This window comes from Camelus bactrianus, chromosome 8, assembly GCF_048773025.1.
Source record: "Camelus bactrianus isolate YW-2024 breed Bactrian camel chromosome 8, ASM4877302v1, whole genome shotgun sequence".
NCBI lineage: Eukaryota > Metazoa > Chordata > Mammalia > Artiodactyla > Camelidae > Camelus > Camelus bactrianus.
Window position 1 is genome coordinate 31,217,551 of NC_133546.1, and position 18,448 is coordinate 31,235,998.

Consider the following 18,448-nt stretch of genomic DNA (forward strand, 5'->3'; position numbering starts at 1 on the left):
TTTGACTTCAGCATCCCCAAACTGCCACCCAACAAATTTGGACCTCGTGATGAGAATTGTAGAATTTTGGCCTTGGAAGAAATTGTACAATTTATTTGACTCTAACTTTTTCTCCATTAAATAAATGAAACAAATGAGGGACAGAGAAGATAAGGCCGATGTCACCTGTAAGTCAAAAGCAGAGCTAAACCCAGGAAATTCAGGTTTTCTAACAGCGGACTTAGATACTTTCACTATAATGCAGTGATTAGAAAATTCACATTAATTTACTGGATTTGTTTACTCTATCACTTTGCATATTGCACCTCTCCCCCACCCTTTTTTTAAGATTCAGCAAAATTTTTAATGTGGAAGAATAAAAAGCGGTTTCGATCTGATCCTCTCCCAAGTATCAGATTTCTCAAAACAGCTGACACAAAGCACTTTTGTAACTAAATTTAATATAAAAGCACTAAGAGTATGCAAATAAGGCACAAAGCCAAACTTCACAAGTAAACTAAAGAGATAAAGAATTAAAATGGTGCCCTTTTTAAGATTTGACTTTAGTCCTGTATTCCTGTTCTTTTGCAGTTGACAAACCACAAGCACTCTGACCTCAAACAGCCTAGCCCCTGCTGTTGAGGCACACCTGGATCAGCAACAGACAGAGTGAGCTACTTGTCAGTTGTCATTTTTTTTGGCAGTGTCTGTTCAGACATGCTCACCCCACCCCCATCCTGCCCTACTTCAGTGTTAGAAGGAAATGAAGCCACAATGAGAACTAAAAGGAGCTGTAACACCTTCTGTCCCCTGCCTCCTCCCTCCCTCCTCACTGCCCTCCCCACATAGAGCCACTCCACCCTAACTGGGCTCCAGTGTGACATCCCTGCCTGCCTGAGAAAGGAATGATGAGTTGGGACTGCAGTTGCAGAGTGACACCCAGAAGCTAAAAGCTTCTGTAAGTATCAGATCTGCACAAGACCCAAGCCAAAGCAATGGCATTGTCGCTGGAAGAATTTGTCCATTCCCTTGACCTCAGGACCCTCCCCAGAGTCCTAGAAATCCAGTCAGGCATCTATTTTGAAGGTAAGCACCTTTCTCTTGGCTGACTAGAATATGTTCAAAGAGTATCTAGTCTTGGGAATTTTAGGGGAAATTTTTAATAGAGAATATACGAATTCTGTTGAAGGAAAGGTGGTCATCTGAGAAGGTAGTTAACTGAAGAATGGTTGAGACCCAATAGTGCAGGAGAAGGGAGAAACAAGATAGGACTCTGGGATGGATAGGGACAAGGAACTGAGTGAACTTTCTTGAGCTTTTTTTAGGCCTTCAAATAGCTCAACATGAATGGTGAATAAGTTTGCCTTTTATTTGAAACTGATTGTAATCTAAGAGTGAAAAGTTAAGTTATCCATATTTGTGTTTCTAGAATATAAAACTATAGTTTTTTTTTTAAAAAACCATCTATTAAAAGCACAGTGTTTAGAAAGCAAAATTCACCAAACTCTTAACCACGTTTAAATATTGCTTATATCAATGCTTCTCTCACTCCTTCTACGGTGACTTAAGTTCTAATTTCTTAAATGATGGCATTCTTATTTGAAGGTATAGAAATTAATGTTTACTAATCACAAGATACTTTTTAAAGAATCTATGTTGAAAAGTCAGAGCTCAACTAAGATTATTGAATAAATTAGTGTACTTTGATGCAACTTACTATGTTAATTCAGTAAAAGAGCATTAAGACCTATAACATATACCCTGGAATCTTTAAGCAGTGGTTTGAATACATACAAGGCAGAGTTATTTTCTAGGCAACTATAAATTTTTGGTTCCAAGAGTAGTAGAATTGAGGCAGTAACAGAATTAGATCCAGACACACTACTAGGCAAATAAAGAACTGTTAGTAGGCAAATCTTTCCCTTTTATAGATGAAAGAATCTTTTAGGTACATTATGCTATGAAATAAAATAAAGATGGACAAATGTCAGATCCAGTTCACACACACACACGCACACACACGCGCACACACATACAAAGACACAAACACACACGCGCACTCCTCCATCAATGAATTGGTGCAGGCAGTCATCAGCTAACTATAGATAGTTTTATTTAATTCATTTTTCAATTGATTATTTTGACTCAGACCATATTTTTCCATATATACAATATTTTGAAATGTATCTTTGTTCCTAAGCCAGCCCCAAGTCATTTTTTTTGTCTCTTGTTTTGTACTTTTGAGGTTTTGCATAAGAAAGTTCTTCTTCATGTTCAGATTACAAAGATGTTTTCTTATGTTACTTTATATCAACTTTACAGTTTTACATCTCATACTTAATTTTTAAACTGTGCCATGAACTGCAAAGGGATCTAATTTTAGTTTTTTCCATATAATAACCTTGATTTCCCAGCACCATTTACTGAGCTAGCAACACAGTTGAGAAATTTGCATTATTTTTGTACCTATGGCTCTGGAATAACCATTAATCTATAGGTCATACATAAACCAATCCCTTGTTATTACTACTTTCTTCTAAGCTGATGTAGCTATTCATAGACCTTTCAAATATGTTTTTAAAGAAATCTGTTGATTACTTTAAAATCCAACTGGAATTTGTATTGGATTATATTGATTTTATAGATTAATTTGGGAAGAATTGACATTCTTACATTAAGTCTTATAAGAACATTGTATGTCTCTCTATGTGTTCAGACTATCTTCATCCTTTAGTACTTTAGTACTATATTATACTTCAGCTAAGAGAAAAGGGCATATACCTTGATGAACTTTCACAAAGTAAGCACATTCATGTAACCACAGTCCTGGTCAAGAAGTAGAAAATTACAAATATTCTGTAAGTCCCATCTGATGCCCTTTCTCTATCATTATTCACCATATTCCCCATAGGTAACCATTATCATGACTTTTGTTCATTTATGAGCTTCATATTAATGGAAAATTATAATATGAATCCTTTTTTGGTTGGCATATACGTTTAACATTGTCTTTGTAAAATTAATCCACACTCTTCTATATAGTTTATTTTCAAAAGTACAATATTGCACTAGATGACTATATCACAATATATATATCCATTCTACTGCTATTGGGCATTTGGATTATTTCCAATTTGGAGATATTAATAGTAACATAGCCATGAACATTCTTGTACATATGTGTTCACGTGTATTTGCATTCAGTTGGGTATATAAGTAAGTGGAATTGCCAGGTCATACAGTATGCATATATTCAGCCTTGGTAGGTAAGGAAAAACAAGCTTCCTAAGTAGTTATACCAATTTCCATTCCCACCAGCAGTATATGAGAGTTCCGATTAATATATATTCTTGGCAACATTATCAGTCTTTTTTTAAATTGAGATATAATTGGGATTTAATTGAGATATAACATTGTATTCGTTTTAGGTGTGTAAGATAATGATTCAATATTTGTATATATAGCAAAATAATTGCCATAGTAAGTCTAGTTAACGTGTTACCACACGTAATTACAATTTTTTCTTGTGATGGGAATTTTTAAGATTTACTTTCTTAGCAACTTTCAAATATACAATTCTGTATTATTAACTATAGTCACTGTGCTATACATTACGTTCCTCAGAGTTATTCGTCTTATTACTGAAAATTCATATCTGTTGACTTCTTTCATCCATCTCACCCCCGCTTCCCTATTTCTTACAATCATCAATTTCTTCTCTGATCTATGAGTTCCTTTTTTTTTTTTTAAGATTCCACATAAAAGTGAGATCATATGGTATTGGTCTTTCTCTATCCGACTTATTTCAGTTAGCATAATGCCCTTAGGGTCTACGTATTTTGTTGCAAATGGCAAGACTTTCTTTTTTTGGGGAGCGGGTGGTGCTGAATAATATTCCCTTGTGTGTATATATACTGCATTTCTTTATCCATTCACTCATCAATGGACACTTAGGTTGTTTCCATGTCTTGGCTATTGTAAATAATGCTACAATAAATAAGGAACATGGAGGTGCATATATCTGATAAGTGTATAGAAGTATAGTAGTAGCTCATGGTTTTAGTTTCCATCTCTCCGGTCTCTAATGAGATTGAACACTTTTTCATATGTTTATTGGCCTTTTAGAGATGCTATTTTATGAAGAGATTATTCTTTTTTGTATTTTTTTTATTGAAGTATAGTCAGTTTACAATGTTGTATCAATTTCTGGTGTTCAGTATAATGCTTCAATCATATATGAGCATACATATATTCATTTTCATATTCTTTTTTATCATAAGTTTCTAGAAGATATTGAATATAGTTCCATGTGCTGTACAGTATAAACCTATTTATCTACTTTATATATATTAGTATCTGCAAATCTCAAACTCCCAATTTATCCCTTCCCACTCCCTTACCCCTCTGGTAACCATAAGTTTGTTTTCCATATCTATGAGTCTGTTTCTCTTTGTAAATAAGTTCATTTGTCTTTTTCTTTTTTTTAGATTCCACATATGTGATATCATATGGTATTTTTCTTTCTCTTTCTGGCTTACTTCACTTAGAATGACAATCTCCAGGTCCATCCATGTTACTGCAAATGAAATTATTTTATTATTTTTAATGGCTGAGTAGTTTTCCATTTTATAAATATACCACAGCTGCTTTATCCAGTTTATTCTTTTTTTAATTTTTTATTGATTTATAATCATTTTACAATGTTGTGTCAAATTCCAGTGTAGAGCACAATTTTTCAGTTATACATGAACATGTGTATATTCATTGTCACATTTTTTTCTCTGTGAGCTACCATAAGATCTTGTATATATTTCCCTGTGCTATACAGTATAATCTTGTTTATCTATTCTACAATTTTGAAATCCCAGTCTATCTCTTCTCACCCCCTGCCCCCTTGGCAACCACAAGTTTATATCCTATGTCTGTGAGTCTATTTCTGTTTTGTATTTATGCTTTGTTTGTTTTTTTCACATATGAGCAATCTCATATGGTATTTTTCTTTCTCTATCTGGCTTACTTTACTTAGAATGACATTCTCCAGGAGCATCCTTGTTGCTGCAAATGGCGTTATGTTGTTGGTTTTTATGGCTGAGTAGTACTCCATTGTATAAATATACCACATCTTCTTTATCCAGTCATCTGTTGATGGACATTTAGGTTGTTCCCATGTCTTGGCTATTGTAAATAATGCTGCTATGAACATTGCGGTGCAGGTGTCATCCTGAAGTAGGGTTCCTTCTGGATACATGCCCAGGAGTGGGATTCCTGGGTCATATGGTATGTCTATTCCTAGTCTTTTGAGGAATCTCCATACTGTTTTCCACAGTGGCTGCACCAAACTGCATTCCCATCTAGTTTATTCTTTTGCTCATTTTTCTATTGGGTTTTGTAAATTTTATTATTAATTGGAATATAGTGTATGTATATACATGTACATATATATAACTGACCATGTGTCAATTTTCTATGTTACAAATGTCCTTTCTCAGTCTACAACTTGAGATTTCATTTTTTTAATGATGTCTTTTGATGGATAAAAGTTTTAAATTTTAGTGTTAGTATAGTAAATTTAAAATTTTTTTCCTCTTTGTGTGTTATCAAAGAAATTTCTTTATACCTTAAGTTCATAAAGATATTCCTCTATGTTACTTTCTGGAGGTTCTGTTTGTTTACTCTCTCCTTCAGATCTGCAGCCTACCTGGAACTGATTTTTATGTATATAACTTGAGATTGAGATCAATGCTTATTTTTTAATTTGGAGCCAATTGGTGTAATTACATTTATGGAAAACTGCATTTTTCTTGCTGCCATACCATGTTACATAGTCATAAATAGTGTCATGTGTGTCTGAGTCTGTTTCCACAGCTTGTCTTCTGTTTCCACAGCTTGTCTTCTGTTTCATTCATCTAATTCCTATCCTTACACCAATTTCACCCTGTCTTAATTAATGCAGGTTTGCAACAATATATAATATGTAATTTATTATATATAATAATATGCTACAGAGCTGTAGTTCTCAAACTTGGTTGCTCATTAGAAACATCTGGGAAGTTTTAAAAATATAAATGCCTGGTTCTCTCCTCAAAAGATTCAGTTTAATTATGTAAGTCATAAAGCATGGAGATAGTGCATCATCAAGTTTTTTTTCAAAAAGTCTTCCTGATGATTATAAATGCAGCCAAATTTGAGAACTATTATGATAAAAGAAGTTCTCCCAATCTGTTATCATCTGTGCGTTGGTTTAGAGAGAATTGGCATCATTTTAAATGAAGTCTTGTAATCCATGAACCTGGTATAGCTGTCTAATTATATAGTTAGATCTCTTTCACTTTTGTTAATAACATTTTATAATTTTTTTTTGTGGAGTTCTTGCACAAAAGGTTTATTTTTTCAGATTTAGTCTTTGTCCTTTGATTTTTTATTCCAATGTAAATGGTGTCTTTTGAAGTTTTCACTTTTTCTTCGTTGTGTTTGTTGAATTCTAAGATTATATCTTTAGATTATTTTAGATTTGTTATATACACATTTATGTTTTCTGTGGATATTGATTGGATCTTACTTCTTCTTTCCAATGACTGTACTTTATTTTTCTTCATTTAAGGCACTAACTAGTGCGTCTAGTATAATATTGAGTAAGAATAATGATGAAGAGTAATGATAGGTTATAAACATTTCTAATTTTCTACCAGCTTTTTAAATGATGAATGTATGTTTAATTTATCAAGCATTCTTTCTATATCTTTTGTGGTGATAGTATGATTTTTACACTGTTTTTTTTTTAATGTTAAGTCTTTTACTTATGGAATAACATCAATTTGGCTATAAATCACTGAATTCATTTTATTGATTTTTAAAGACCTTTTGTATTTCTTTTGGAGTATGAAATTGGCTTATAATTTTTATTTCTTGTAATGTCCTAGCAAGGTTTTTGTATCAAATTATATGAACTTATAGAATTCTTCTGTAGAGACTTATTCTGTTCTTCTAAACATAATGGATAAATTAGGTGTTCTTTCTCATTTAAATATGTAGTAGAATTCCAAATGATACCATTCAGAGCTGGGATTTCTAATGTAAGTATGTTTTTAATTAGGACCTCAATTTTTTAAATAACAAAGTCTTCTTATCCATAAGCATAATTTCTCTTATGAAAAAACAAAGAGCTCATCTTATAATCATGTAGTAGAATTTTTTTAATGTCTCCCCAGAGATCTTGTGTATTCTAAGCTGGTTCCTACAATGCACACATATACACATGCTGTATTGCTATATTGACTGTTATCATATTTCCTCTGTTCTCTCTGGTTATCACCAAAGTGGAAAAATGCGAGTAAGTATTATTAGCGGTGCTGATGAACTCTCTTATTAATTCTAATAGTTTATCTTTTTTATTTCTCTGGTTTTCCTAAATAGATATTGATATCATTAGAAAATATCAGGAGTTGTGTCTCTTTCCCACTTTGACAACTGTTTGCATTTACTTACCTTTATAGTATAGTCAAGGGCCTCCAGTACTATGTTAACCAATTATGGGAATTCTAGATTCTGAAGAAAATGCATCCAAAATTCCTCCATTAAGTGCAATGCTCTAAAATTGGTGTTTAACCTTTACTAAATTAAGGAAGTTCTCATCTATTCCTTGCTTTCTAGGTGTTTTTGTAATAAATATATATTGAACTTAATACTTTATCATTGACATAATAATGAGTTTTGGCTTCTTTAGTCTGCTAATGTAAGTTACCTTTAAAGATTTTTATAAGTTGAAGAATCTTTTCATTTTATATATATATATACACACACACACACACACACATATATAAAATACACACAATGTCAGAGTTTGATATTAGATTTAAGATTTTTGCATTTGATCATAATTGAAATGAGCTAATAGATTCATTTGCTTTAGATTCAAGATAACACTAGCTTCCTAAAATGAGCTACACAGATTTTGTTTTCTATTTTCTGAACATTTGCAAAAAAAGAAGGAGGCTGTAAACTCTTGAAAGTCTTTAAACAAAGGATTGCCATTAGGGTCCTATCAAATATGACACTGTGTACATGCTTTTGAAAAGTGCTTTGGTTTAAATACAAGTAGTCAGGATACAGCTTTTCTGTAAAGCAAGGTCTACTCACAAAAGGACAGAGCCTTTTTTGGAGACCCATAGAATCATAAAAATAAAAAAATAAACTCTTCCTTAAAAATTTGGCAGAATTTCCCTGTAAGAACTACTGGACGTGGAATGTTTTTGGAGGGAAATCAAAATTTAGTTAAAATTTTTTATTGTTTTACTTCTCTCATCGATTTCTGACATGATCTTCATTATTTTCTTTTCTTGTTTCCTCTGTTTACTCCCTTGCTCCTTTTCTAGCTTCCTAGGTTAAATCACAATCATTTTAAAAACATTTTTTATTTCTTGATAAATGTGTTTAAACCTATATTTTTTCTCTTAATACTTCTTTGACTGTTTCCCATAAATTTTGCCATGTAGTATTTTCACTATTACTTGGTTCTAAGTACACTTTTTTTCCTTTTTAAATCCAATGGCTATTTGTTTTATTCATTCACTGATAATACAAAATTTTTTTAGCTGTTCTTTTGTTTTTTATTGCTAATTTTATTGTATGTTCTTAGAGAACGATGGTCTATATTATATTGTTTCTTTGGAATTGACTGAGGCTTCCTTTATGGTAGGAAACATGTCCTACTTTGAAAATATCTCATATATGTTCTCAAAAAAGTAGTTTTGTTATTTGGTACAACATCTCTCTATATATACCAAAGAGCTTAAGTTTTTAATTGTTTTGTTCGGATCTTGCTCTCACTGTTTATTTTTCTCCTGTTTTACCTGTCATTTTCTGAGAGGGTTATGTGAAGTAGTCCTTCAACAATTGTCCATTTTTCTAGTTCACTCATTTATATCTTTGTTTTCATCAAATTTTTGAGGTTGAATTGTTGCATGTGCTGACATTAACGAGGGTTATGTCCTCTTTCTGTATTATCATCATCCTTTTTCCTATATGATTTTTTTTCCTATATGATTTTTAATTAAGTTCTATTTTGCTAGTTAATGATATTACTAATCCAGTTTTCTTTTGGAATATTTTTTCTAAGCATTTGTTTCCATTGACACCGTTATTTTGGTGTCTCTTGTTTTAAGTGCCAGGAAATATATTCTTCCTCCTCTTTCTGCTTCTTGTGTCAGAGCAAGCTGTGGAACCAGGTTTCCCCCGTGCTGTAGTGATGACTCCATGACAGGAGATTTGAGGGGACGGAGGTTTGAAGGAACTTGAGAAAGGCGACATGAAGTCATGTAAGGTTCTGTGATGCTGGGTTGAGTGCTCCCAGTTTACAACAACAGTAATAATAGGCAGCATGATACTCTGAACAGCATGTTGCTCAAGCACTTAATAAATTGCCCTACTGAGATGAGACATAGATCTGTGGATTACAGACTCAGGACTTGGCCTCCTGGCTGTGACGCATGAGAGATTATTTCATGGTCGACTTACAACATTCAGCATTTGCTTTGTACCCCTCTTAAGAAAAACAGGCTTCACCATAACCCTGAAGGTTGATGTGAAGATTAATTGAGCTATTATATATAAAATAGTTAGGTTGGCCAATAGAAATCTTACTGTAAATCTTTATTATTGTGATTACCATATTGTTGGCATTTTATATGGAAAACTTATCAACCATTTCTAAACAGTCAAACAAAACTAATTTCAATCCCACTACTACATACCCCAGCATAAGTTAAATATAGAGAAAAAACTATTAAAAGTTAAAATAATAAAAATAAAAGTGCTCAGAGAAACCACAGAACAATATTAAACTAGGGATGTTAAAAAATGAAAGAATTGAACTTATGAAATAGAAAACTTCCTTATTGAAAAAAAAATACATAAATGTGTATGAAAGATAAACTACAAACTGGGAAAATACTCACAATATATAGAGCACATGGAATGTAAATATCCTAAGTGCGTAAAGAATTATTAAACAACTATAAACATGAATATAAAAGTTTTAAATGGGAAAAAGATATAAAAGGCAGTTTACATGTCAGAATCATATAAAACATTTCAAATTTACTAACACTAAAATGCAAATAAAGCAATAAATCATTCTTAATCACTTCTTAGATCACAGATATTAAAAAGATTCACAAGGCGGGATGGTATAGCTGAGAAGTATATTGCAGGCATAGCATGCACAAGGTCCTGGATTCAATTCCCAGTACTTCCCTTAAAATAAATAAATAAACAAATAACACATAAACCTAATTAACTGCGCCCAAAACAAAGCAAAAAATAAAATGGCAATTTGAAGTGTTGTTCATAATTACACCTATAAAAAGAGATTCAAAAGATCCACTGTAAGCACAGTTGGTGGGTGTGTAAACTGTAACAGATTTTCTAGGTCTCAAGTGGGCAGTATGCCTCCACATACAACATGTGCATAAACATCTGACCTCTAGAAATTAACTTAAAATATAATTACAAAAAGCAAAAATAATGATTATATTACAGTGATCATAGCAGCATGTTTTATAGACAAACAACAAGTGAGCCTCAGCATGGAATAACTTATGTAAATTACAGTAAGACATTATCAGGCATCGTTCAAGAGGCTAGAATCACAGTGGGGAAAAAGAGCAAAGCCCCTACCCTGTTAGAGCCTATATTTTGGTGGGTGGAACAATTAACAAATGATAGATTTAAAATATATCCAAGTGCCGTAAAGAACTAAATAGAGAGTAAAGTAAGGCAGAGAAAGGAGATGATCTTTTGATTGGGTGATGAGACGAGATTTGTGCAGAGAGGCCAGAATAAATTGAAGAAATGAACTTTGCAAATACCTGAAAGAACGTTTCTGCTGAGGACAAAACAAGTGCAAATTATGTAACAGCTTTCTTCATCTAATTAGGAAAGGAAGAGACCAGTGGGGATGAAGCAGAGTGACTGAGAGGAAGGGTGGTGGGAGATGAGGACATGGGGAGGCACAAGTTTCATAGGCTTTAAAGGCCGTAGTAATACCTAATGTGGTACAGAATGGGGCTGGGGAAGCGGGTAGGGGGCCTGTAACGTAATTTGATCAGGGAAGGCCACTCTGAAGAGCTGATTTAGTAGCAGAGACCTGAATGTTGAGAAAGAATCAGCCAAAAAAATATCTGGGTGATGAGTGTTCCAAGCAGAGCTGGTGCAAACATTCAAAGACCAAAAGGGGCTAGGTCTGTTTGAGGAACAGAAAAACATCCCTGTACAACGAACATAGAGAAGAAAGCCTGGGGAAAAGTTATATGAGAAGAGGTTTAAGGAGCAGGCAAGACCATTTCAAGGAGTTTGAATTTTATACGAAATGCCAATGACCAGTTTCAGGCAGGAGACTGACAGAACCCAATCGCCATTTTAGAAATCATCAGCTGCTTGGGGAAGGATAGGCATTAGTGGGGCAAAAATGGAATGAGACACATTAGGACCATATAATAACCAGAAGAGAGTCATGGAGTCTTGATTCAGTTGGAAGAGAAATGACCAATTTAGGATATTCTTTGGAGGTAGAAAATGTCAGGACCTGCTAATAGATTTGATATGGAGGAAGAAGACTAAAGGATGCATGCAAGGACTTTGACCTAAACCACTAGATAGATGTTTGTGCATTTGGCAGAGCTGTGAAGACCAGAGGAGGAAGAGGTTCGGCAGAGAAAGCAAAAGCTCTGTTATGGACATGTTAGATATAAGTATCTGTTATTTATCCAAGTGGAAATTTCAAGGTGACAACTGAAAAATCAGTTTTGGCTACAGTGAGTTCATGGCTGGAATGCCCCATCCATAACCTAGATCAGGACTTTATTTGATCACAAACCTTGTGAGTTAAAAAAAAAAAAAAGAATATGAATTAATATATTGATTTCTTTATTGATATTTATGGTAATTCTAAAGCATACACAATAATAAAAATTGTAAGATGATCAAGTAAAGATAAGATTAATAATATTTTAAACAATTTAAATTTTTGTCAATAATACTCATTTTCCTCTCACAGAAGTTGTTGAATTTATTATAATATGTTAACATTGTTGAACATTATTCAAAATATTAAATATTTCCATACTGAATACTTCAACATTTATAAAAATATTGATTTAATACCATGTGATAGAGTGATTCAAGGACAGGGTTCTAATGTATTTCAGTACTTATTTTGAATAATATCTTTTAAAGATACCTCATAAAGGTTCAATACACAGCATACATACACCATATAAAATATATGCTTAGGGAAGATTTATCATTGATGTTGGTAGCCATCAATCCATGTGCGAGATATCCTTCTTCATAAATCTGATTTTGGCAGTTTCTTTAGACAGCAATTGTATGTAGCTGATGACAAGTTTGTATTAGGAATAGAAGTGTCATTCTGCCATTTTCTTCTTGATAGGCTCTGCAATTTTCAATTCTCAGCTGTCTTTGTGGGCATATTACAAAGTTATTGTCTATTTTGTGAGAGTTAGTGTGATTAAAATTTGGTTATAACAATTCTGAAAACAACTTAACTTGACACATATAAAATCTATTATGTGGATGTATTGGAAGTAAATGAATGAATTAGGATGATTTTTTTAACTCTCACTTTTTGGAATTTCCAATCTGTCTCAGTATATTGTGGACTAAACATGTCATGTGGCGATCTGATGTAGGAAGAAGTTATGATTTTTTTTACTATTAAATACTAATAAAGTTTAAAATTTTAATATTAAATATTAGTATAGTTTAATTGTATTTGTTTTATGTAAAAATGAATCCGAGTTGAAGCTCATTATTTTCTTCTCTTATCTCACATCTTGTAATGCTCTATGGAATATGTAGCCTAGTTTACAAATCCCTGTTGGGAGGTAACATAATTGCCATCACAAATCCCATATTAAAGCACTGGGTAATTAGAATGAATAATTATAACATACATCATATATTTTCTTTCTTTTGACTACATCAGAGAATTGAGCTTCCTGACTCTTTTGTGGCCAGAGGACTTCCATTGGCTAATGTAATGAGAGCATAAGTAAGGTGTATCATTTGGGGGCAGATGCTTTAAGAGCTAGCTCATAATTTAACATATTTCATACTGGTAGACCATGTCAAAATGGAGCTTTTGACAGTTGGGGTCCCTAAATGACCATAATTATTAGAAACTCTGCTCTCGCCCACTTTAATTGGACATGTAGTGAAATAAGAAATATACCTTTATTATTTCAATCTCTGAGAATTTGAGGTTTTTGTTATCTCAGCATAACAAGCTTTACTGACTGATACAAGTTATATTTATTATGACTGGAAATGCACTTATTATCAATTAAAAATTAGACATTAGACATATTCTGGAAAGAGTCATATAATGCCAGGAAAGTTAGTTGGTAATAAATGTTACCATGTGTTTATGGAAAAGTGAGTTCACTGCTTTGTATTCAGGAAACATCTGTTGCTTCTTTGACTACTCTTCATGTTGCTAACAATATAGTTTATCACTGTTTACTTCATATACGTAACCATTTTGGTGTTGACTTTACAGAGTTGTCAAAAAACCAAGTTTGTTTGCATTACCATCTTGTTCAATGAACTAGAGATTGAAAACAATTCTGTTTTACTCTATAGAAATAATACATGCAAATGGCTGGAAAGTTAGAAAAAGCAGAGGCACAAATATCCAATAACTTCATCACACAGTAAGAAATACAATTAGCATTTTGATGTGTTATCTTCTAATTTTTATGAAAGTGTGAATTAACTTTTAAAAAGAGAAAAATTGATGCCAATTTTGTCCCCAATGCTTTATCCAGTATATCACCACTCACTACAACCTACCTTGGTTCAAACTATTATAACATATTGCCAGGATTATCAAAATAACCACCTCACTGGTCTCCCTGCTTCTGCTCTTTCACTCCTGAAGTCTGTTTTCATAGCATCCAGAGTCATGGAACTTTGTTCACGTTCTTCCTTTGGGTTGGCAAGCTCTTCAACCAGACGTGAACTTGGTGAACTCCTTTCTCTGTGAGGCCCATCCTAACCACCCTATTTAATACTGCACATTTTCCCTTCCCTCTTCCCTATATTCCTATCTTTGTTATTATATGTTCTATATCTTTTGGTACCAAAACACTATCTCCTTCTTATATAGTTATTTATTTATTGTTTATTTTTCTATCTTTTCCCATTAGATTTTTCTTACAGCTTAATTGAGGTATAATTTTCTAAACCATAAAGTTCATCCATTATAGGTGTATAATTGAATGATTTTTAGTAAATGTATAGAGTTGTGCAACCACCACCAATTTTAGACCTTTTCTGTCACCTCAAAGAAGCCCCATGAGCTATTTGCCAGACATTATCACTTACATTTCCAGCCCCAGGCAACCATTGGTCTGCTTTCTGTTTATAAATTTGCCTTTCCTGGACTTTTCACATAAAGTAAATCGTATAGTGTGTAATCTTTTGAAACTACCTTCTTTTACTTAATGTTTTTGAGATTCATCTATGTTGTGGCATATATTAATATTTTGGTGTGTTTTTTGTTGCTTAATAGTATTTTATTTACCACATTTTGTTTATCCAACACCAGTTACAGGTCACTTGTATTATTTTCCTTTTGGAAATATTATGAATAAAGTACCATTTAATGTTCCCATTTACAATGTATTTGGATTCCAGTTTCTCCAAATCCTTACTAGAACTTGGTACTGTCTATCTTTTCTATTATAGCCAACAGTATCTCATTGTAGTTTTAATTTGCATTTCCTTAATGACAAATAATGTTGAGCATTTTTCCCTGTGCTTATTAGCAATTTATTTGTCTTTTTTTAAATAAAATTTCTCTTAGTTTTTTCCCCCAATTTTTGTCTTCTTGTTATTCAGCTATAGGAATTATTTCTGTATTTTGGATATTTGGCCTGCAAATATTTTCTTTACTTCTGTGGCTTCTCTTTCCATTTTCATAATGTTTTGAAGCAAAAAGATTTTAAATTTAGAAGAAGCCCACTTTATCTAAATTTTTTAGGGTTCGTTCTTGTTATCATGTTACCCAACCCCAGGTCACAAAAATTTCCTCCTGTTTGTGTTGAAAGTCCACCAGATCACTCCCAGTCTTGTTGATTTTCTAGAAATACAGAACTCAGAAAAGCTGTTATACTCAGAGTTATGGTTTATCACAGGGAAAGAATAGAAACTTAAACCAGTGAAAGAAAAAGGCATATATAGCAGAGTCTATGAGAAAATAGGCACAAACTGCCAGTTATCCTCTCCCAGTGAAGATAGATCGATAGTGCTTAATTCTTCTAGTGATGATGTGACACAACAGAACAAAGTATTTCCATTAGGGAAGCTCATCTGTGCCTTCATGTCCAGGGTTTTTATTGGAGCAGTCAACATAGGCATGGAAGATATGTGTGACTGACCTTAGCTACTGAGTCTCCAGCCCCTCCAGAGGTCAAGTGGTAACAGTATGATCCAGGACCCTAAGTGAACAAAAGCAGGCATTCACTATAAATCACATTGTTAGCATAAACTATCTGGTGTGGCCCAAGATCCCAGATATACAAAAACACTCTTATCTGGCAGGATATCCCAAAGGCTTAGATGTTATCGCTCAGAAGTCTGTCAGGGGCTAGTCCTTTCCTTGATAAATGTGGGGTTTGAGCACCCCCCAGCCCATACAGTTAACCCTTTATTGCAATTTATTTTACAAGAGTTTCATCTCCTATCTTTAGATCTAAGATCCATTTGAGTTAGCCAAATTTTTCTAAAGCCTTAAATCCAAGTAATGGAAGAATTAATCAGCTTTCTACACAGTTACAAAGCAGGCTAGGGATACTCTGGTACAACAAGTTCTCTGTAGCCAAAAGAGGTGAGGAAGTTAACCAAACACATTATTTGGGTGAATGGCTTTCCAAGCTGAGAGAATATCTTTAGCAAAGTGTTATGGTAGAAATGTGTTGGCGTATTTCAGAAAAAGTGAGAAACCAATGAGGCTGGAAGGAAGGGGAGAGTGAACAGAAATGATATGAGAGAGGAAATGCTGGAGAACCCTATTTGGTCCTCTTGTACATTGCAAGAGTTTTACTCTTAGAAGAATTGGGAACTTAGAGATACCAATCTAAATTAGCAAAAACAACTAAAATAATGCTAGAACTCTTCTCTTCACAATGAATTTAGTCTCCATTAGCCATTTCTTCTCACTGTTAATCAAAAACGATACTGATGAAACCACATATACATCTGCAGAAATCAGAGCATAGTTTTTGTTAAATGAGCCCATAAATATAATGTTGAAAAGTGTTTCTATAGCAATTTTTAAATATCATGAAAATACTTTTCCCTCTTGGGAAAAGTAAGATTTGGGGGAGGTAAGATTTTTAAGTATTGTGTTTTGACTATATTAAACATTTTATTTCTTTTTCCTGCCAAAATATGTTAAAATCATGGAAATTAGTCATTTAAATTGTATATCTAGTGCTTTCATTTCTTCCTTCTATCCTTCCTTCCTTCTACAAAATGTGTAGAATGTGATTCTTGCCCTTAAGGACTCCTTAAACCAGTAAAAGAAGATAGATTTTTTTTTTTTTAAAAATCAATGTTTGTGATACAGTGTGAAGGGTGCCCTAATAGACATAAACTGTTTTGAGAACACTAGGAAGAGCACAACTTACCACCCGAAGAGACAGAGAAAGCTTACCAAGAGGTGGTGATACTTTTTCCTGCAACCTATATAGAGGATGAGCAGGCAAATAAGAAATTTTTGGAATGAGGGAAAAGTGTTTAGAGTGTCATAAAAGTTTGAAAATTCACAATATGGTCCAAGAACAGCTTAGGGAATAATAGGTAATCAGGTAATTTGTGGTCCTATTTTAAATGGCTTCTAAACTGTAATAAGGATATTGAATTTATGCTGTAGTCAGTAGAAACCTATAAAAGGATATTATTTTTATAGTGTGTTTTCCTGATTGTAAAAGTAAATCATGTTCATTGTAAATAATTTGAAAACTATAGAAAAAACTAAAGAATTTCTGAGATGTTTAAGGCAGAAAAAAATCAACCCAGTTGAGTGGATTAGACATCTATTCCAGTAGAGATTTGCTAGAGGAATATGAGACAAACAACAAGGAGCTAATAGCTGTAGAGAGAAAGGAAAAGACAGGACCCATGGTCTTTTGGAGTAGAATATTCTGAACTTGATTGCTTATGAGAAGCTGTGAGTGAGAGGGAAGAGCTGATGAGAGACCAGATGTTTCTGGGCAAAGGAAACGCGGTAGGTGATAAAATTTTTTTTTTGACGGTTTGTTGCACTTTAATGTGTATACTTGAGCTACAAGAAAATTGCATCTAACATTGTTATAAATAAAAAAGATCAGTCATCAAGGGCCCCAGATTGAACAGCATCTTCATACCCTCCATGCTTTTAACATCTTTGCTTTCTGGATGTAATTTGATAAGATCATCAATTAGAAGAACGGTGATTTCAGCTTCAGCTGCAGATTTCAAACTCTTAACTTTAACTGTGGTTGGTTCAGACACTCCTGCTTGTTTGTTTGTTGTTGACCAAATCAAGACCAATCCATTTTAGATTTTTGCACTCTGAGTTAACTTGAGCCTCATTAGGAAAAGCTCTTATTTTGCAACCAGATTTGTGGAGTCTTGGGCAGCATTAACTGCCAGAGTATTAGGAATAACAAGAAGTTATCTTACAAACTCTGCAATAACAAGCTGTTCCCGGTAGCCCATGCTGGTTGCATAGTTTTGAGGTACATGGCAAGGGCTGCTTCTACAGCACCCCCACCTGCAACCACAAATTTTTGACTCCAAAACTCTCTTCACCACACAAAAAGCATCATGTAAAGAGCACTCCATCTCATCATATGTGAAATCATTTGCCCCACATAAGATGACTGATGCAGAGGTACGAGCCTAAGTGTTTTTAATCAAGATTAGTTCATCATCACAAATTCTCTCCTGCACCACCTCTTCTGCTAGCCCCAACATTAATGCTTCAAAAGTTTCTTCACCTTCCAAATTGGCAACGGTTGACAGAATAGTCACTTCATAAGCTTTAGCAGTGTGCTTAAGGTCCATTTTTAAAACTCTCCTAACTGCCATAGCACCAGTCTCCACAAAGTACTTTAGGCACGTACCGTCAGTCCCACCAGTTATTAGAATAACATTGGCACCAGTTGCCGGGATCTTCTGGATTCACTCGTTGGTGATATCTGAACCCCTCTGTCTAATCTGTTCCCATTTTTCAGGGTCTGTAATAACCGCTTGTACCCCAAGCTTCATTTTTGTTTTCTGCTGGTTAAAGTCAAGGCAGGCAGTTTTTGCATTAATTATTCTCTTGGGCATGCCGTGGGATCCCACCACACAATTGAGCACAGAGCTATTGGTGAGCATACTCTCCATCTGACTTCTCCCATGG

The 18,448-nt window shown here is 33.7% G+C and overlaps 1 protein-coding gene and 1 pseudogene across 4 annotated transcripts in view; one reads left to right on the forward strand and one right to left on the reverse strand.

The window, feature by feature from the left end:
* The first annotated feature begins 768 nt into the window (after positions 1-768).
* THEMIS (thymocyte selection associated) overlaps positions 769-18,448 on the forward strand; it is a 168,034-nt gene continuing 150,354 nt past the window's right edge. For all 4 annotated transcript variants that reach the window (XR_012508624.1, XM_010965531.3, XM_074368392.1 and 1 more), the window contains exon 1: positions 769-1,065. Coding sequence is in view for 3 of the 4 variants with exons in the window: in XM_010965531.3 (XP_010963833.2) it covers positions 975-1,065 (91 nt within the window). In the remaining variant the exon portion in view is untranslated. The remainder of the gene's footprint in view (positions 1,066-18,448) is intronic.
* LOC141578443 (T-complex protein 1 subunit alpha pseudogene) lies at positions 17,387-18,447 on the reverse strand (annotated as a pseudogene).